Source organism: Hyposmocoma kahamanoa, unplaced genomic scaffold (genome assembly GCF_003589595.1).
Source record: "Hyposmocoma kahamanoa isolate Upper Pololo Valley unplaced genomic scaffold, ASM358959v1 92, whole genome shotgun sequence".
NCBI lineage: Eukaryota > Metazoa > Arthropoda > Insecta > Lepidoptera > Cosmopterigidae > Hyposmocoma > Hyposmocoma kahamanoa.
The window spans coordinates 6,805,071-6,827,875 of NW_020654748.1; the positions used below are offsets into that span (position 1 = coordinate 6,805,071).

Sequence of the window (22,805 nt, forward strand, 5' to 3'; positions counted from 1 at the left end):
ATGATTGTCTGATAATAAATGATTTTTATTTTTCATTTTTATTTATTTTTTATTAGGGTTTTTTTTAATAGATTTTTCATCAATATGTTGTAACTTTAAACTAGGCTGAATGTACGTAAATCTAAGTAATTGCATAAGATCTCACTGCTGTCAACATTGTCCCTGCACCTTTCGTCCTTTGCCTGTGCTACAATAAACTGCGTTAATTTTTCAAGTATTTTGTTTTTGTTCTAAATCACAAAAATAATAAGTAACCAGCCCTCTACACTTAACAGGGACCACTTCTGAGGTACCCTCTTTCCAATAAAAAGAATTATCAAAATCGGTTCACAAATTATCGTGTCATTTATTGCGTAACATACATACAAAAAAAAAATTGAAAACATACAGTCAAATTGAAGGCTTCTCCTTTTTTAAAAGTCGGTTAAAAATACTAAAACGTTTATATCACTTCTAAGACTTTTTGTCACTGAATAATTACTTTAAGTGGCATATATAGCTACAGTTTAGTAGCACTTTAAAATTAAGTAAAGTTAAAATTTTAGTAGCAATAACGCTCCTTGCCAAAGAGTTCATCCAGGAAAGTACTGTCACCTTATTAATTTCTGACGCCAAGCAGCAATGTGAGCTAATGCTGTGTGTGTTCCATTTTGAAGGGTGCTAGTGAAATTACAAGCGCTATGGGACTTGTCAGATTGTATCTCAGAGTGACGAGCGCAGCGCATTTATGATTTAATGCTCTGAGTGGCACTGCAAGTGCTTTGTACAAGCGTGACGCTTCGCTTGCCACACGCACGCACGACTTGTTCGTCCCACCACTTGGTATCACATATAAAAAAAGTTCAAAAAATACCAGCCTCATTTTTAAAATACAACTTTTCCTTTCTAGGTCGCTGTAATTGGGTGGGATGGAACGAAACGGAAGCATATGAAACATAAACCTTGCAATAACTAACGTATGTATGTACACAAATACGATTTTAAAACAACATACTAGACAACACGCATACGTGTTCGACGTAATTCATAGTTAAATAGGCATGCACTGTGAGACATAGACACGTTAATAATGTAGATTTGTTGGCAAGAAAATCAAAACAATGTATGTAATTATAGGTTGGTTTGAGGTTTCAAATATTGAACAGACTTGTAAAGACACGAAGTGACACGTAAGGACAAATATTTCACGGGGTAATAAACACATGTCAGCTTTGTCTTTAAAATAAGTTATTGGTACTTTAGTTCCGGGAGTTTTATTGTTCGTCGTTCAAGTCTCAGCTGCCATCGTACGGTTCTTTTAAGTGCGTGCCTACTGAAGGTTTTCATTTGCTTTTGTTTCTTGGCAAAAGTGCCAAAGGATTTTATTATGTACTACGTCTCACATCTTCGCTTTCGATTCGCTATTCGCATTTTAGTTCTATTTCAATGAATAATTCTAAAGCTGCATATCACTTTGTAGTAAAACTTTACATGAATAGCACGTCGACCGCGATTTCCACAGGGATAGCACAGGTACAGTGTACAGCACAGTTGCACATATACATAGCTAGCACAACTCTGCTCCGAAGCACTAGAATTAAATGTTTAAAAGCTCTTTAGACAAGCACTCTTCCAAACTAACAATTTTCATAAAAGCAGCCGTTGATGTACTGGCGATCAAGGTTTGTAAGTCTTAATATAATGATCATAAGTACCTTTTTTATTTCATTTATATCCAATTACTTAAAATGGAAGCAAATTCACTCAACTAAGTCGTAAACCAGGAAGTCCATATAAAAAAAACACGCGAGCAAACGCACCACTTTCATCATAAAAGTAGGTCACATTTTTAGTACCTGCCAGTAGTTCTTCTTCTGACGGAGACCGGGGTTCTTCGTAGTGGTCTTCTGGTCGAACCTCGTGCGCTCCACCGCCGTGGTGCTTCGCTCCACCTGAGCATTTATCTCGTCAGCTACGACCACCACTAGCTCGTAGAATATCCCATTCTCCATCAAATAGAAAACTTGTGCTCGTGTATCTACTCCAGTGAAAGTATGAAAAGAATTTTTACGCTCTATTTTGTTTTGTGGAGACTAGCCAGTTCGGTTGTATTTGTAAATAGTAACGTGGGTTTGTGTAGTGCTAGGGAGTTATTTAGTCAGATGTAATGTAAAAGTATCGATTTTTTAAAAATATTTTCGTACGTTAGTAGGACTATAGATACCATGTGTTTTAAAGATTTTGTTTCATTTTTATTGATATAATAAAAAATGATTGCAGGTTTTTTAATAAAATGTCAATAATAATAACGCACATACTCAAATTAACCCTGTGTCGCAGGTGCCATGGACACACATATAGACAACCACAAATTACACCCAAACTCACGAGATAAATAAATGCAGGCCATACAAACATTTCTCTGGGCCCGGGAATCGAATTAGGGACCTCTGCGTGGCAGTCCAGCATAAAAACCTTTCGGCCACGAAGGCCGTATAGCCATATACAGTTATAGACATATTTGTCCAAAATTTTACTTCATGGATAGTGAAAATGTGAACGAGGGTAATACAAGGTCAAGAGTAGGTGAAGTTTGACATTTAAGTTATAAATTCAACTTTATGCTGCTTAAGATAAGAACGATCCAAAGTCCAATTTGTGAAAATTGATAAGTCAAGTATAAAAACGTAAATACCGTGACTACTGTTACAAAAAGTAACGTAAATTAAATTTCTAGTAAAAAGTGAACATTTTCTGTAAATCTAAGATAAATTTAAAGGCAGCACCTATGAAAGGCCCCACTTAACTAGCTCTCGTACCACACGAAAAGGCGCGAGTGAATAGCACTTCATTAATCCTGGAGGATTCAAAAAAGTTTTCACGTGGAAAGAAGTAAATTAACAGGGTCGTTAGACTACATGAATGGCATTTGAAAAGTTAAAATCAACTTTAAGACTTAGAAATGTTTGAAGTATGAAAAAAAACGGTTGCAAGTTTGTTAAAGTAGAAAATATATGATGGGCAAAGTAAATATTATGAATTTTTGGGGATTTATTGATCGCCAATTTTTGCAAGGAGTCACAATCACAGAAGAACAAAAACAATGAAAGTGCCATAGCTACGATTTCTATAGAATAGCTGTCGCCAAAAGTAACACATTCATCATTTGAAGTCAATATGAAATCTTGATAGTGATTGCACGTAGTTTCAAATTAAAAAAAATTTTAAATTCAAAAGAAACAAATTCTGTATCGTTAATATAATTTAAACTTTACCCTGTTGGCATATCGTTGAAAGATCAATACTATCAATACTTATTATTATTGCAAGTTACGACGTTTGTTACGAAATTTCAATTACTGTGCTGCCATCAAGCGGTTAATAGCTGTACGACGACGAATTTGAGATTTTTACTAAATTCTCCAAAAAAGAAGCGGCTGTATTGCGACGGTATAAGGTTTACTTTCGTTTCTTGTAACAAAAAAAAATGATTGCGGTAAACAGAAAATTCAAAATTTATTAAATTATATAAAAAAGACTTAATAATGATACGACACACCACGGTATATAATATTACAAGTACGACTACCATTTTTGCACTCCATAGTAGTGAAATAAGGCAATTTCTACGATTTTCGAGGTTTTGCTTGAGATAATTGACACGACCATAACGTCCAAAGCGAAAATGGTGGACTGAGCTCAAGTTTGCGGAACTCCGCGAACTGTTGGCACACGTGGAACGCAAACTAAACACTTTTACTTTATTATTTATTTATTTATTTATTTATTTATTTATTTATACATTATTATTATTATGATTCTCTGTTGCTGTGACGGCGCCACCGCTTTCGCGCCCTTTTTTACATCGAGTTTTATATCGACAGACTTAATTTTAATGTGAAAACGCTCCAATAAATGCATGGGGCAGAAATATGATTTCTTAGTATATATGAGCGGAAGTCACCTAAGAATATATTCCTACTATAAATTGATGTTGTTTAAGGATAAACTTGTTTATTGCTGTACTCATTGTAATAATTATTAATAATAATTAGCCAAACCGCATGCGATACAATGTCACTTGAGAAAAAAGCTGTTTTTTGGAAGAACATCTGTAAAAGAACCGCCTTATCTGCCAGTCACATTTACTGAAACTACTGACTTCACCTCCTATTTAAAAATGGTTGCAATACTTCACAAACTTTTTTATTGATTTTCGAGGTTTCGAGGAGAGATAATTGACACAACCATAACGTACAAAGCAAAAATGACGGACTGAGCTCAAGTTTGCGGAACTCCGCGAACTGTTGGCACACGTGCCACGCAAACTAAGCACTTCTACCGTATTTATTGTTCTATGATCATCGTATTATTGAAATAAAACGTACGCGCGGCTGTCGTGCCACACTCGCGCAACTGCAGCACTTCTTTAAGTGTCTAATTTGAAAGCTCTACGATATGTAGTCACTACGTACGTAACGATACGTACAAGTATTTCGAAACGATTTTACGATATAATAATAATATAAACAAACATAAAACTGCGTAGAAGATTTGTGTTATAAATATCTACCATCAAGTTATATGTTGTAAACATGAACAACTGAAACACATTGACTTTAATCAATTTAACCCATCAAGATGGAATCAATCACTACATCATTCAATTCATTACTTCAAATGGGAGCTCCAATAATTATGCCTGATAAGCTCAAACCATGTTCAAGAAATCAATTATATAATCACCGTAAATAACATCTTGCTTTTTTTTATTATATCAAGTGACGAGACGAACAAGTCGTGCGCCTGGTGGTAATTGACACGCCTATCCATAACAGTTGCACTGCCTCTTAGAGCTTTAAATCTCAAAGATCTGAGGGGCACAGCCACAGCGCCCGTCACCCTGAGTCATAAGTCGACAAGTCTCATGTGCCTGTAATTTCACCAGCACCCTTACCCTCTAAACCGAAACGCAGTTGTTTACATTACTGCTTGGCGGCAGAAATAGGCAAGGTGGCCGAACTCTTTCACAAGGAGCTCTACTGCTATCTTGTTTATTTCGATCTCATGAACTGTTTGTTGTTTATCAGTGATTCTACTATCTAAGCCTGTTTGTTTGACCTATCATCTCTCAAGCAGAGGCCGTGAGTTCAAAGACGGGCTCGTACCTCTGAGTTTCTCGGAATTTATGTGCGAAATTTAATTTAATTTGAAATTTACCAAGAGCTTTTTGGGGAAGGAAACATCGCGATGAAACCTCCACGCCAAGCCTCACAACCTTCGGAACCCGCATTTGGCCAGCGTGGCGGACTATGGCCTAAATCCTCGCCTGAGAAAACACTCATGTCCTGCAGTGGGACGTATAATGGGTTGACGATCATGATGATTATACTATCAATTAATACGTTAATCATTGCAATCTGTTGTTTAATCTAGTATATAAGGAGTTAAAATCTATCTATAGATATTACAAAAGATATTAAAGATAACTCGACAGGAAATGTTTTTCTTGTCCCTTGCTTTTATCTGCGATGTGAGACAGAAAATATTCTTTAAAAGATTTTACCCATTCTAGTCCGTTACTTCTTTTGAATTCACGTATCGTGTATTATAGTAGAACTTGTATCTGAACGTTCCGTTCCACTCTGTGTCATCCAATGAAAAGAATGCAGCCTCATCGGTGCTTCGCTAAGTAATTAAATCTGTCAATAGATGCTTTTGTTATCCTCCCCTTTTCTATACTTTCTTTGTAATGGATTGTGCTCTCGGCTTTCCTGGGATAGTATTACGAACACCGTCATTCTGATAAAAAAATGTTCGAAGCAATATTTCTTTTTTTGAGGCGTTTTACATTAAACATAAGCTAACATTTAGGACATCATATACGTTGCTCTGATCCCAAAGTAAACACTAAAGCACCTGTATTGTGGAAAACGGAAAAAATGATGATGGTATCAAAAATAACCAAGCCCTAGACAACACACAAAAGTTAGTTTCTACATTCAAAACCGAAGTCGGGACTTCACAGATGGTGACACCATAACAACCGGTGTGCACGCCACTCGATCACGGCGGTCGTCATTCAAAACCACAAGCCAACCAGGAAGTTAGTTTGTTATACATGTCGAAAATCCTATTTGTTATCAATCGAAAAGCTGAAAGAAGAAAGATCGAACTTTGTCAAAGTTCGAGGTCCCCTTACTACGAATAAGGAAATAAGCGAAATTTCTTTGATGTTGAATTGAAAATCCAATTTTATGGAAGGTAATACAATTTCCTTATTAAACTGTCGGATGCAAATACGGACCTTTCTACTTTAGCATCTACAGGAGGTTTGGAGAAAATGAATCGAATTAAAGACTTGAAAAGCAGCAGTAAGGTCATACAGCAATGTTATTTGTGCAGACGCATCGTAACGTAATTAGAACAATTAAATTGAAATGGAAAATATCAAGCTGCCCATATTTTACAAAATACTCTTTAAATTAACAGCGATTAACACGTCATGAAGTATACTGTAGTTAATTTAGAATAGAATAGAATAGAATAGAAGTCGTTTATTACTACGCCACAAAAATATACACAGTAATAAAATGAAGACAAAAAAAAAGATGAAGCTACATTAAAACAAAAAATTAAAATAAAAATAACCGGAAAAAAAAGGAATAAAAATAACATCATACACATCAACTGTAACAGAGCAAACATAAAATATTTAACACAATTAGACTAAATGTCATGTGCGCGGCTGTGGCGTAAGTAACAGGATCCCACTCAGCTATTGTCACCACCGAGGAAAGGCTGTGACGCTGATTTTCAGTGGGCCCTAAAACCGAGTGAGTACCGGACACATTTACCGGACACGGAATTTCACATAGCATGATTCCGGTGGCATTTGAAATTTGAAAAAATCATTTAAATATCTTATCGACATAACTTGTAAGGGAAAGAGTATCGATTTACAGAAAATAATTTAAAAAACAAACAATGAACAAAATAAAAAGGAATCAATTATTATGTTATTAAGTTACCTAAAAACTACAAAAAAAAATCAACGACAAGCAAACAAAAGGTCGACAATAAAGCATAAAATCAACTGCAACGGAACTAAAATTGAACAATTACTCCAAAAACATCACGCAAAGCTCAAAATAAAAAAAACTACTCGTATACAATATATAAGTAGTCGTATTGACGCGAGACACAAAACAGCCGATTCGATTTATCGATTTTGTGGTGTAAATCTCTACGGATAAAATATTCCGATTTACGCATCAAGTGATTGGGGTAATTTACTTTTATCTGTATTTTTTTTATTTTCGTTTTACTTAATATACAGTAAATTTATTTAAAATTACAACTGCAACCAATATTGTATGTTTTTGGCATATTATGACAAATTTACTATTTCTTTTTGTACCCTGGTTAAGAGATTAGTTAAAAATAGTATGCGTGTAACGTAAAAATTCGAAATGTCACAAGACTCATCCACTACACTTTTTTCAATTTAGTCAGAAATATACAATGGCGAATCACAGATGACATCAGTATCACTGACTTACAATCGGTCTATTTCAAGTATATGACGCCCCTAAATAGCTTTTGACCTTCCAAAATTATGAGCAACATTAGCCGATGATAGCTCATGGACATCGATATAATAACCGGAGATATTTTTGAAACAACACCTACACCATTTTGTAAATATATTAAAAAAAAGAGTACTCTATTTGACCATTTTGTATAAATTTACATCAATAACAAAGTTGATACAATAAACAATATAACGGTAGATATTATATATAGTTACTTCTTTGATTTTGAATTGTGTTTAAAATTTTACTTTTGGTCATATCTGATAACATTATCTGTAAATCTATTATCAGTACGGATACGTTGGATTACTTGGAATCCAATGAAATCATAAATCATAAAAGATAATTACAATACCACTTGCGCGCAGTTATAAATTTTGGCATTACTCACACTAGCTCCTCCCTCTAAAATTAATTTAAATTAAAATATATAAATATGATTTGCTAAGTCCAACTTCGGGGGCTACTTTTTTATTCTCCGCACTACATTTAATAATTTTGCAATTGACGGGGGATTTTAGAATAATTTGTCAATAACAGGAGTAGCGTGGGACATGTGTATAAACGTGCATTTAAAAATTTTGTCGAATGTTTGATATACTCCTAAATTTGATGTAATTTACAGTAATCTAAAAACATTAAATAAAAACCTATAAATCGATTTTTTTTACCTCCCTTAACTACTAATAAAAATGTAAGAATTCAGAAGTGAAAATAATTTGCATTATAGTAATATTAAGTATTCATTGTGATAATTAAATGAACGTAGGATAGTTGTTCCTTTAATGTTTCATAGAAATAGGTATTGGGTCAGAGGTGGCTGGAAGTTAGTACTAAACTTAGAAACAAGAGGTGTCAAAGTGCAATATTTCTTAGTAAAAAGTCGTTTTTAATTTTGCTATCGGTCCAACTTCGAAAATTTCGTTGAAGCTGCTTCGGCACGCGGAAAAGGGATTACCTTTCTTCCTGTACTCTACATTAATAGAGTATAAAGACTGAACTACGTAATTTATATCAACCCCAAATGCTAGAATGATTAACAAGTGCTTCGTTTTCTCGGCTTAACACTTCACGGATTTAACTAAGATAGCATAAGTAATCACCTTATAGTGTTCTGATGTACTACTGTGCTATATGTAGGAAGAAATTGCTGGAAACCTTTTAGAAAATGTACTTGTCACAAAAAAGTCTTAACACACTTTTTAAATTCTTAATTTCGCAATGCTAACGTGAAGGTCTGAATAAACTAGTTAAAGTTGATCGAAATTTGTGACGCAATTCTTGCACTTTGCAGCGACCTTCAAACCAAGACAGGTTCAAGTCACATGCAAAAGTTAAATTACATATATAAATTTACGCTTTTACATTATAATTATTTCCAGTTACATTATAATTATTAAAGTTACCTCCTATTTAAGGAAACGAAAAGCAAATAGTATTGTAGTAGCGATATTTAAAAACATATTTCCCTAAGTAAGTTTCTCAAGGATTTACGTTTTTGTTTATTTAGTGTCTTAACATCATCCTAATAAAACTTGGCTAATTAAACATGACGATCACAATGAATGGTTGTTATTGACATAATGAAGTGGTTCTAGGAAACGCTTATTATATTGAGTATAAGTAGCAAATGAGCCGGTAGAGCTATCGATCAGATATGGAAGAGCGTTGTTTTCTCTTTTTCAATATTCAATTCATACTATTAACGCAGATATATTGTTATTCTAATCTAAGTTGTATTGTGTTGACAGTTGCGTGTTTGTAATGTAGGGTGGGAGCCAGGTAATGAGGCATCGACCTCTTAGGGTGGTCGCTATTTGTCTGGCTGGAGCTAGTCGTGGTCGTGCTGAGGGTGGAGAGGTCACTGGAGGCGCGCGCCGAGCGCAGCCGCGGCAACACGGGGGCCTCATCCGCCTCAGGGGAGGTGGCTACCGTGTCGCACGCCCAGCCCAGCGCGCGCGCTGCCGACCACACCGCGAACACGAATGTCAGCATGGTGTGGCTATCGAGCCACTCGCCGGCGTCTCCTGAACGCTCTCCACAAACACTCTCGTGGTAAATGCATCGGTTCAAGTTCACACTTTCGTATCAGTTAATCGCGGTTGATCTGGCATCTCCGAGATGCTGGCGAGGGCATCGCGATGTGTGAGATGCACGTGCGGCGCGACGTTCGGACTGCGCGATCACTACTGTACTGAAGTCGGCGCCACGCGCACTCTACGTTTCACTCGTGTTATCGTCATATCGACAGTAAAGCCAGACGGCTCCTCCGTCGATCATTCATTCATCTGTCTTGTTGTATCACATAATTTTGTAATATGTCACAAAAATAAGCACTGCAACGGTCGAATGTTTGTAGAAATGTCACCGCGAGATCGTCATTTTTGTTCGTACTACAAACGATTCATATGGGTACGTTTGAATGTGGCTCCCACAGACGGCAACGCGTGCTTGTTGATATTATTTATGTGCCAGGCCGGAGACCGGTCGCGGTCGGCGTGACGCGGCACTGTTGACGTTGCGCGGCGCGGGGAACGTGAGGGGCCGAGACGTCACTCACTGCTTGGCTCACCCGCGCCGCCACTCATCGAAAGGGCACGTTCTATATTTATAAGCAACCCACAGTCACATCACCGCAAAGAAACAATAGCAATGTGTCATTAATACGCTTGAGTTTTAATACTATGTCACTTGTTGCACGCGCGAGTAGTACCGGCGATGGTGTGGCGGGTCACTGCTGGCGATCAATCGATCAGGCAGGCTGCTTCCGTGCCGATATGCGTGTCAAGGTGTGCAACGCGCCGGGAAAGCGTGTCAACGTAGTTCGGACAGGAAGAGCGTCGCGAGCATCCTGCGGCTGCCCGACGACGGCCATGTTGGCACCGCCATTTTGCCGGGGGTCGAAAGGGGAGAGCCGCATGCGTACCGCGCCGTCACGCAACCCTCTGTTCAAAACGTCGCAACTCCCTACCGTTTTACACGAAACCAGCGCTTGTGGCAAAGTGTTTAAAGTCTATTTGAATATGATTCAAAATGCGTCCGTTTGTAGGTCAGACGAAAACTTCCAATGTATCCACTGAAGCTTGCTGCGGATCACGAAGACTGATTTCAGTTTGATAGATTTAGGTTAGGGACTTTGATTACCTGATTTACGGGGAAGCACAGTGTTGCGGTTTCGGACGTAATTAAATTAAGCATGTAATTCAATTACCCCAGTAGTAAGTACTATCAACAGATTTATATAGGTACCGAATTGAAATGTACTAAGTGGGATGGATTATTAAAAATATGTTTTTAAAACACAGCTTTAAATTATTCGCAGGTAAAATTATAGAATAGTTTTGACTAACGAGCATTTGTTGTTATAATTTATAATATTTAACGCATATGGTTAAATTTTAACAAAACTGAAAATTGTCGTGTACTTTGTAATTGAAAGATATAAGAGATTCTTTATACTAACACCATTGAAACACCGCTAACAATGTTGGGGAGGACTTGGTTTTGCGTTACGCTAACGGAGCACGTGGCGCGTGAACTTGACCGGTGACGTCATCGTCCTTCGCTCCCTTCATCCAGCCACCTTCGTTCGTTCCTATCCGTCAGTTACAAATTCAAATAAATGTACTCTATTTCGTCATGTGTTTTGAGGCTACTCATTGTCATTTCCGTAAACACTGTCTCCACGCTGTTTTGTTTTTAAGTGGCGAAATCTGTGGGAATTACTAATACGGGTCAGGTCTTTGTGTACTCTGACTGTTCAAAGAATTCATTTTCTACGTTCCAGAAGTCTATTTAAAAAAATACGCTTTTTCTCTTTCCATCATCGGTCTTGGAAATTTTGTCAGCAAAATTATGTATGCTAACTTATTTCCAGACATAATTGAGTTGTCGACGCTTCGTTTACACTGAAATTTCGACATCAAGGCATTTGAAACATCTGACAAACTAGCAGAGAATAGCTGTCTATATGGACAAATTATATTTCACATGTTGTAACAATAAATTATGTTAAAATAGAATCTCGTACGCTCTGTCGAGTGCCGTCTCTCGTCTATAGTACAATGTGATGTATTATAGGCGGAAACCTAACATGGTAGAGTGTATTTCGTGTTGCCTCGCACAGAGAACAATGTTCGTTACCTTGGGATATAATGGCTCTGTCTCTGCCCACCATATTATTACGCTTGTGGCCAAAGATAATTACTGTGGGATTGCACGTAGATGCAATTACAGAACACGTCCGCGTCTGAATAACACGCTATATAACACATGACGTATATATACCTCTTGTTCGTCATGATTGTAGTATAAACGGTTAACACACCGTCTCAAGCTACACCAAGGTCTTGCTAAGGAAAATTGCGCATCTCCCCGAGATCCTTTTCGATACGACTAAAGAGAGAATTTATTAATAATATTTGTACGGTTAATACCGCACATTAAGTATGTTACCGCGTCAGCATTTTTAGGTTTTGTGTTTTTATGTTTAATTATAATTTCTACACATTTGCAATCAAGGCATTATCATAAGCAAACGCGTATTTTATTTTGTAATCAAGTAAACTAAATAAATACCATTTTTAAGATCAACAAGGATTCTTTATTTATCAACATTATAATCAAGATAGTTTGTGTAGCAAGAACAAGACGCGAACAATATTGTTATTGAAATTTTTATCTTATAGGAAAGTCAATAAGCTATTGAGGTTCACTCGTCAGGGAGACATATTTCTATTACATTTCGTAAATTGCTTTTCGGCTATTCGGCAATGTATCAATAAAATGTACGTTACAGTTAGTAATATTTCTCTTACCTTTAGGATAGGTAACCAAAAATCGTAAAAGAAACGAGCTATTTCGTAGCAAAGTAGTTTTTTTTAATTAGTTGTTTCACTGCCGGACAAAGGTCTCCCACAGGCCCATTATTTTCCAAAGTGGAACGGAAAAGAGCTTCCGTTATTTCAACATCTTCACGCTGCTTCGTCAAAATAACGAATTACTGTTGGTTGATGAAACACAGCTCTTGTCTTCCCCGCTTTGATTGATATTAGTGTGTTATTGTGGTGATATTGTGTGTATAATGTCTCTCCACTAATTCCTGTTTTGGCGTACGGGTCATGCCTAGGCCATAATGCTACCTTCTGTGGTGTCCATCTCCATGTGCTTTATAGCCACAATGATGACGGTGGCATTTGGCACCTCTACGATCTGTCTGTACCATAGACGTCGACGCGATAGCACCCATTTGATACATGTGGGGCACTCGATTTATATTAAATAGCAGTAGAGCTACTTGTGAAAGAGTTCGCCCAGGGGAGCACTGCCACCTTTTCTATTTCTGCCTCCAAGCGGTAATGTGAGCATGACTGTGTTTCCGTTTTGAAGGGTAAGGGTGCTGGTGAAATGTCACAGGCACATAGGACTTCAACTTATGTCTCAGGGTGACGCGCGCAGTGGCAGTGCCCCGCAGACCTTTGCGATTTAAAGCAATGAGCGTGACAGGCGTGTCGCTTACCACCAGGCGCACAGCATGACTTATTCGTCCTGTCAATTAGTGTCATAAAAAAAACACACATTGTGTTGCTTCTATGTAGATGAAGGACTATGAATTGGAAATAAAATAATGAAACTTGACAGAAGCACTTGAGCGTAAGTAATAAATAAGTGGCCAACATTTAAACATTGATTTGATAAATGTTAAAAATTTTAATTTCTTGTGTTCACGATATTTTACATCATACTGATCAACTTCTGATCAACTTATACTTTGATGTATTCACTGACATCTTCAACGTAATTTATATATAAAGCCTACTGCTGAGTGCAAGTCTCGTCGGAATAACTTAGTAAATTCTTTATTTACTCCACAATTTGAAACAATAGAAGGTGATATAATAGTAGCTTACACAGGATAATTTTTCAGGAGTTGCGCTTAAACTAGAATACCACTAGGCCTCCACCTCCAGTAGGGCTAGCAAAACAGGGCGCGATTTGCACGAGAGCGACATAAGCGCGAGATACTGCTGTTCTCGCATAGACATCTAGCGCTTTATGCCGCTCTCGCGCAAGTCGCGCCCTATCATGCTAGCCCTACAGAAACAACCTATATAAAATAGAGAAAAAATATCTTATAAAACTGTGGTGCTGTGTGTGAACATGTGGATGAGTGTGTATGTTATTTGGGTGAGTGCGTGAGTTTGAGTGAAATTTGCGTGCACGTGCAAAAGAGAGGATTTAGGTCATAGTCTGCCACGCCGGCCCAATATGAGTTGGAGACTTTACATGTTTTCCGCGTCTTCCAGGGTTGTGACCACAGTTTTAGAAACCATACGTTGCACAACGAATGTACTTGCTTACCCATTTTTTTTATAATACCAAGTGACGGGACGAACAAGTCGTGCGCTTGATGGTATGCGACACGTCTATCCACAACAGTTGCAGTGCCGCTCAGAGCTTCAAAGGCATTTGAGGGGCACTACCGCTGCGCCCGTCACCCTGAGAATGCCCTGAGACATAAATTGACAAGTCCCATGTGCCTGTAATTTCAGCAGCAGCGGCACCCTTGATGATGATTCGATAAATAAACATTTTACCTATATTTTTACACAATTTATGTATTCCCTAGGGCAGAATCATTTCAGGAAGAATTTACTAACAATTACCTACAAGGTAGGAACTGTGAATGTGAGTTTTGAAGTTTTATAATTTGATCGACTGCAAATTTGTGGTTCGACGAAAAAAGTTTTATTGATGTCAATTTCCGATACACATAATTTAAATCAACTACGTAATTTGTATATTATGATGCAGTATTATATACGACGGTCTTAATTGAGAGATCGATTGTGGGCGCAGTGGCATGGCCCTGGCCCCTCAGATCTATGAAGCACTGAGTGGTGCTGCAACTGTTATGGATAGGCGCGTCACTTACCACCAGGCGCAAGACACGCATAAATTCCGAGCAACTCAGAGGTGCGAGCCCGGTTTCGAACCTATGGCCTCTACCTAAGGGTAGGTCAACCATTACGCTACCACGACTTCATGTTGGCATACGTGCAACGCACATTAAGCACTTGTTCTGTATTATTACGGTTCTCTGTTGCTATGACGGGGACACCGCTTTCGTGCCCTTTTTTACACCGAGTTTTATATCAACAGACTTAATTTTAATCTGGAAACGCTCCAATAAATGCATGGGGCAGAAATAATGATTGGCTTCACCTCCTATTTTAAAATGGTTGCAATACTTCACATACTTTTGCGGGCACGGGCACAACAACAGACGGAAGTTTTATTAATTTTTTCAAAATGCAAGTCACATCAATACAAGTTCCATTACGCAACTTATCACGATGACACCCTGTACCTGTAGGGGTATGGCACTTACTCGCTACTTTCATATTTACATTATATATTACAAATAATTACATTACTAATAATTGTAACTTTTTGATTGAAAAAAAAACCTCAAAAGTTTGCTTATCGGCTTTTTTTGATTTTCATTGGATCCCCTCATCAGATTCTGACTTCTTGGTGACAACGGGACTGACTCCTTTGTACATTTTATATTTTCTTGTCTGGTTGTCATGGTGACAGTAATTTGTTGATTACATGTATTGCGTCAAGTGAAAAGTCGACATTTATATGCGGAATATAATTAGTAATTTGAATAGCCGAAACGAACCCGGAACCGCACCAGTGGCCACTTCGAGAGTAGTGTATACCCTTTCAAACAAAAGAAGAATTTTCAAAATCGGTGCACAATTGATGAAGAAATTGGTGAATACACGGACATGCCTGTAAAATTTGAGGATTTCCTTCGATTTTCATGGGATCTCCTCATCAGATTCTGACTTGGTAACAATGGGACCACCACGACAGTGCAACTTTTCAAACAAAAAAAGAATTTTCAAAATCGGTCCACAATTGTCGGACACATCTGCAAACATATATAAAGCACACATACAACCGAACGTATAACCTCCTCCTTTTTTTGTAGTCGGTTAAAGATATAATATAGATTGATATAGATATAGATTACATGTAAAATATTAATTTTATTAGTGGACGTTCTATAATTTGTCTTACGTCTTAAGTACTCCGGTACTTAATTGTGAATATTTAAAGCTATAATAAGAGCTTTCTTTATATTTATTATTATTATTAGGATGGCTTCATTCAGGGCCCAAACATCCCCTCATCACTACGACCATTGACTAATTTATTGTGACACCACTTATTACAGTGCAGGGCCAAGGCTTTGAAGAACTGAAGAACTTTCTTGGCTCCGACAGTCTTAGGGTCGTATTCCAGAACTCTACTCAATACTCAAGTCAGGACTTGAGTATTGCAGTGAGCACTGAAAATCATACTCAAGTCCTTGCCGTTAGGGTCGTATTGCCATTGCTTGAAATCATACTCAAGTCTGCTCAAGTCTTGACTTGAGCATTCAGTAGCGTTCTGGAATACGACCCTAAGTGTCCTCTGGTTATGGTATGTGCCTTCCCAGTAGGAACTTCGTACGTCCATTCGGGGGTAGCATTGAGTAAGTAGATGAACAGGAGTTTCATCCGCTTTGTGGCAGAATCTTAGCGTAATTAAGCATAAAACATAAAGGTTTAATATGTTCTTATATCTGGCGGGTCTTAGAGGAGTGTGTGTGGAACCAACGAATAATTCAGTGTGTTTTCTAATAAATTTAGCCATTTCATCTCCTGTCTCCAAGATTCTATCGGCTTGATATTCGTGAGGGTACGTACACACTTTTTCTGTTATGTTTATCGCAAACGGATGAATAATAATGAAAAGCATATGGGACACACTCTAACGTTCAATTTTATATAAATAAATATCGACGAAGAAGAATGCGTGTAAGAATACGTAACCTAAGTATGGGAAGTGGTCTCTCGAGAACAGATCCCGACACAATGACGCTGAATGGTGACAAGTACATAATTGCACAGTAATGGCCATGGACTTCACGCTACAACGAGATTAGGTTCCTATCTCAGACGGCTTCTCGGCCCATCAGGGCATTGTTGACGCAAAGACATTTTCTGAGAGATTAATTGGGAACATTCTTATACGCAAATTTATGCAGTGAGGAAAAACGCGACAGAAATTTCGTATACGCAATTTGTCTTCAATAGCGACAATTTGAAAGTTAACCTTACCTATTTCTGCCGTCAAACAGTAATATGAGCGTTACTGCGTTTCAGTTTTGAAGGGTAAGGGGTGTTGGTGAAATTACAGGCACTAGGGATTTGTAGACCTAGGAAGTCTCAGAGTGACGGGCGCAGTGGCAGTGCTCCTCAGATATGTGTGATTTAAAGCACTCTGAGTGGCACTGCAACTGTTATGGACAGGCGTGTCGCTTATCACCAGGCACACGATTTGTCCGTCCCGTCACTTAGTATCATAAAATAGTTAATTAACTTCGAAGATAACTTCTACCAATTTGCCTCCGGTTAAAACAAAAAATTAAAACACACCACTCCGCGTGTCTAACATCAAACTTGTGGTGGACAGCAGCGGTTGAGCATGAAAATTTATCTGATTAGGAATTATCTTAACTAGTCATGATGAAGACAAGATACATTTACATATACATTTTTCTTTACCCTACATACTTTGTGATTAATATTTCATTCATTATTTCGTTTTATTAAACTCAGTGATATCAAAGGAAAAACGACGACACATAAAAAAATGTTGCTAGTTGAAAATCGTAAAACATATATTGTATCATTCCAAAGAACAGGTACAAATGGTTGAAAACATAATTGATCTGCTAAGCATCTAACTGGGATTCTACTTGAAAAAAAAAATCCTGTCAATTCGCACTCAGTCATCACTCACTCAGCCGCACCCTTTAAGGACCGTCTAGAAATTAATTTCATCGAAGTTGCAAAAGGTCAAATCGTTAAAAATAAGACGTCATTAAAAAAATGCCAACGTGTATTCTTTGAAAGGTTATTTTGGGAGCCAAAGAAAACCGCCCCTATGTTGGCAGATAAAGTAATTTGCGCCAATCTTGCCACAAGCCAAAGTTAATGGACCGCAAAAACTTTGAAGGAAACCGCACAACTAAAGTTTGCTTCCGGATTTAATTCTAGTAAAGGCGTACTTAGAGTTGAATGAAGACAGGTAGAGCAATCAATAGAACGTTACAACTTTGAAAGATACATATTATATAAGTTACTTATATTTCGATTACATTAGAAATTGTGAATATTGCATACAAAGACGGGAGACGAATGTCCTAAGCCCCAAGTTGTTGTAAAAAATGTTAGTTACCGAATCAAAAGCAATGCGATGAATCAGACCAAAATGAAGAATATTTCGTAAATTGGAATTTTAGTTGTTCTACAATTCTAATAATACAATAGCAGGATTCGAAACGACATCTTCTAGCAAACCATGCCAGACGCTAGGCCAACTAAGCCACGGAACGAACCAGCGAACCTCACGAATTTTTATGAAATATGAAACAATTTGAGAAATCTATGCAATTATATTTAGTTCTATTTAATTATTCTATTTATTTAAATATTTAGTTCTATTATCAAAAACATTATATACAATAGTAATTAAATTATATTGTTGTTCTTTATGAATATTATTCCAAGATTCAATACAGATTCAACTAGATTCAATACACATTATTTGTAGGCAAAAACTTAACCATTCACTCGTGAATGATTTCAGGTTCGAGATCTGTTTATCGGCTGTACAGTATCGGGAAGCTCGTTTGCATGGATTTCGAGCCACTCGCGTGGAGCATGCTCTTTTGGGTGAGCTCTCAAATTACCGCCATTGTTCATCAAAGCTGATGTATCTACTTGTTTCAGCTTGACTTCCCTTCCAACAACTTAATGTGCTAGTACTCAGAAGGTTTTCATTTGACTTTCGCCTCTCCGGTTCAATTGACTTGGACATTGAGTAAATATTTTGTATAATAATATTTATCATAATCATCATCAACATCAACTTATTAACATATCCCACTACTGTGCATGGATCTTCTTTCAGATGAGGGTTTAGCCCATGATCCGCTACACTCTGGCGCAATTCGCGTTGGGGACATAACACGTTTTCCAAGAGTTGTGAACCTTCTTCGACGTGCAAATTCCATCACGATGTTTACTTCACCGAAATAACCAAGGTTAATTAATATTAATTAGCTAAGGTTATAAACCTTAGCTCTCACTGCCCTGAGTTGGCTGGAAGAGATCTCTTTTAGAGATAGGTCCACTTTTGCTCACTTAATCTAATATTTTGTTGTATTTATTTGGTGCAATAAAGAATATATGAAAGCTCGAGGTAAATTCGAAATTAAACTTCGCACATAAATCGGAAACCTCAGATGCGCGATCCCGATTTCGATCCCACGGCATCTAGGAGGCAGTAGATCAAACCATAGCTTTTTTAATATTTACAATAATATATATTTAAAAGAATGTATTTGAGGCCGAATCTTGGAAATATTTTAGAATGCTCTTTATAGTTTTGCGTGTTTGTAACCGTCTAGATACGGCCTAGTCAGGTGAGGTAATATATCATTTTCGGCCAACCTCGGGCCCTCATAAGACCCGTTTTAATAATGTACAGTCAACAGCACATCGAACCAAACACTTTTGTTCGAATATCCAGTGCAACGGAACAAGATCCGTCAATAGCTCCCTTTACGACACTCTAATGCGCGTGATCAGGCTTGTCTGCACGCGCAATTGCGCGCGATTGCCTGGGCGAAGCGTCCTTGAAAAAAGCAACTTGCGAACGCGCGATTGCGCGTGCGACTGATAAGCGCACGCGCGATATTTCTCTTTTCCTTCCAACGTCTTTACACACACGCTCAATCGGGCATGGTTGGCTGTGTCACGCACGACAGAGCATCTGTGTAAAGCCGGCTAATGTATAGCCTGATATGCTGCCATCTGTACCTTACGTATCACTGAACTTTGGTCAAATAAATGAATCAATAGTGCAAGTAAGTGACAACTTTGCAGATTGATTTTACTATAACAATTAATTTCAATTTAATAAGAAAGTTAAGACAACACGTGGTGTGTGCGTTGACTCGAATTGTAGGAATAATTGATACAATAAAATGACTCGTAAGCTAATTTCGTGTGTCATACTAGCCGCCACTTATACGACCCGTCTTTTTAATCGATGTTAATGACGCAGCCATGATTTTCATTATAGAACGTGACGAAAGACAACATGTTGGGCCACGTAAGGTGATTTTAATTTTTAAAATAAAAAATATGGACCAGAAGGTATGACGAGGGTTTAAATCTAGATTGATAAAGATAATTTACCGGGTGTGATGCTGTTGGGAGTCATCCTGATCCTGGCCGCTGCTGCGCTTCCTTTTGCGGCGGAAGCACCAGTCCTGGCCCATGGCATCACAGCCGGCGCGCCGCGAGCCACTCCCGCCCAGCGCGCGCCGACGCTTCACTCCTCCATATCAATTACCGGCGCACGCGCACACCGCAGTCTAAGCAATCCACGACGACACATACGACATTTTGCCAATCTTTTACTGACTTTTCCTCTTTATTTTTAGTTTAATCTTGTCGTTTATTGTCCGAGTTTATTTGTCTTACTTTTGGCACTGGTTTAGCACATTGTTTAACTTGAACGATTTTTTGGTTTTAAAGTTTTTAATCAACAATTTTGTAGAAGAAATCTCACTCTTTATTTACTGTGTTTCGTTGTATGAGCTTCCGTGTTACTTCACCTACTTATATACATTGTGGTATTAAAGCTAAATCAATGATGGAATTACATAATTCCCTGGTTAGTCTAACTAAAATCTCAGTACAAAGTACTGAAAAAACCGACCTAAAAAGTGGAATACATCTATTTGCCAAGTTTTATTGAAAGCGGTTACCGGAAAGTGCGCGAAAACGGATTCATCCCTTAGTTTGTCACCCGTAGGGGTGAAATATTTTCTTCAAATTTAAATGGGTCATCGCAAAACAAAAAGTCATCGCGTAACAAACATACAAAAAAAAGCATACAGACGAATTGAGAACCTCCTCCTTTTTAGAAGTCGGTTAAAATATAATTTCTTTCACGCGGCAAGTGACACACAGTTTCCATAACTTTTTTGATATTAATAATAATAAGTGACTTAAAACCTTACGGTGTCAAAATAAAAAATAAAAACTTAAAAATCGTTACCGACGAAAGACGACTAACGGGATGTTAAGAATGGCTATAATAATAATAATAATAATAATAATAATAATTGAGATTGAAGAAGGCAATTGCAGTTTTTCTGGAGACTATAAAACACGACAAGTGCCAATGTCCCGTAGTGACAAAATTCCGAATGACTACGTATATCCATTAACTTACTACTTTGCTTTTGTACAATCCCGAAACAACTTTACTTACGGGGTTATTTATTTTATTGAATATCATAATGTGTTTACTACCACGATAATCCCAGATAATACCAGAAAATATATAATAATATATGTATTTTCTGTGAAAATACTCCTTTCTTTTTATTATTGATGGAAAGATCGCCCGTGCGGTTAAAGCAATTTACAATCTGGGCCCCAAACTATCTCTGAGAGGTAAGTTTAAAGAGAGTAACATTCTTACACTAGCGTCACAATACATCTATGAAAATGTTATTTATGTTATTTATATTAAGAACAATCTCAGTCCAGAGTACTAAAAAAACCAACCTCAAGAGTTCATGGAATTACTTATATTTGCCAAGTTTTATTGAATTCGGTTACCGGCGCGAAAATAGATTCATCCCCTAGTTTGTCACCCTTAGATAGGGAATAGTTTCTTCAAATTTAAATGGGACCACTACTGAAGTACCCTCTTTCCAACAAAAGAAGAATAATCCAAATCGGTTCAGTTGTCGCGTAATATACATACAAAAAAAACATACAGACGAATTGAGAACCTTCTCCTTTTTTGAAGTCGGTTAAAAAATATTTCTTTTTAATGAAAAATAGTCACTAGCTATGCAAACTAGCTGTTTCCGACAGTTAAGGGACGGGATGTATATGCTTCTATAATAAGATTCCGATTGATATTCAAAATTTGCCAGTTACGAAGTTTAAAACTATAGCGAAACAAAAAGTTTATACTAAAGGTTATTATACAACTTCTGCGTACTTTGATGACAACAATCCGTGGTAGTGATCCGACTCGCTCTTGCAGGTAGTCTCGGTCTAAGATGTTTAGATTAAATATTATAATTAGAGGTGGGCCGAATATTCCCTTTATGTTCGGTATTTGGTATATTCGGCACACATAGATATAACCTTAATTCGTATATTTATTTTAATGTGATTCAAGTCCTTAATATATATACATATATATTTTAATCATAAACTAAGTAACAGTATGTATAGTTGTTTAACATAAACATACATTAGTGACATGATTTAGGAGTTAGAAATATTCAACGAATTAAATGAAGGCTAGATTTGTAGCTGATGCGGGGGTGGGGTAAGCGGGCAGAAGGGTCACGCGCTCAACATACACCGACTTCTTAATTTACAATTCAGGACAAAGCGCGGCAAACCCTACCGAATTATTCGGCCGAATATTCGGTTCGGTAATCTTTATACCAAATATTCGGCCGACTATTCGTATTCGTTGAAATCTCGATTGGGCCCATCACACACAATTGTAACGATAAATGTATTCAAATGTATATTTACAAAGAGCAACCCCTAGAGTTTCTTGCTCATTCTTCTCAGGGGAATCTGCCTTACGAATTAGCAGTAGAATTTAATCAGTGGACGATTTCAAGTGTAATTTGCTTACCTATGAAATAAAGATTATTTGACTTTGAACAACACAAAGAAAATATCCATCGATCTGGCTGGACCCGAACCACATCGGAGCCATAGCAACAGACGCCGCTTCGGGTGCAGTCAGGTTGAAGGAATTTTTTTTTGAGTTACTCGATTTTTTATCATTATTGACATGAATTTATGTCAATTTTACCTAAATGCTAATTATCCACGAATAAGCCTACATATACACTAATATATGAAAAGATATAAAACTGTACACTCCTTAATATTAAAAAAGCTCCACCGAGCTTCAGAAACATGATTGTATTTAAACAACAGATTACGCTTTATAAGGCCTTACATAATATTGTGTTAAATAAATTCTTTGCTCAAACCTAAAAGGACACTGTACACTGTTTCTTTTGCTTTCATTTAAAGAAAAATCTGC

The 22,805-nt window shown here is 37.4% G+C and overlaps 1 protein-coding gene across 3 annotated transcripts in view; it reads right to left on the reverse strand.

The window, feature by feature from the left end:
* The window catches only part of LOC113236573 (cAMP-specific 3',5'-cyclic phosphodiesterase), a 572,464-nt gene that overhangs the window by 152,127 nt on the left and 397,532 nt on the right, over positions 1–22,805 (reverse strand). Inside the window, exons 1-2 of one of the 3 annotated variants that reach the window (XM_026472709.1) lie at positions 9,373–10,462; positions 1,836–1,931 (exon numbers count right to left, since the gene is read on the reverse strand). The exons of 1 other annotated variant lie outside the window; for it this stretch is intronic. In XM_026472709.1, the coding sequence (XP_026328494.1) occupies positions 1,836–1,931; positions 9,373–9,569 (293 nt within the window). In that variant the 5' untranslated portion in view covers positions 9,570–10,462. Of the gene's footprint in view, positions 1–1,835; positions 1,932–9,372; positions 10,463–22,805 lie in introns of those variants that run through there. One more of the 3 variants, XM_026472708.1, reaches the window with a different exon arrangement.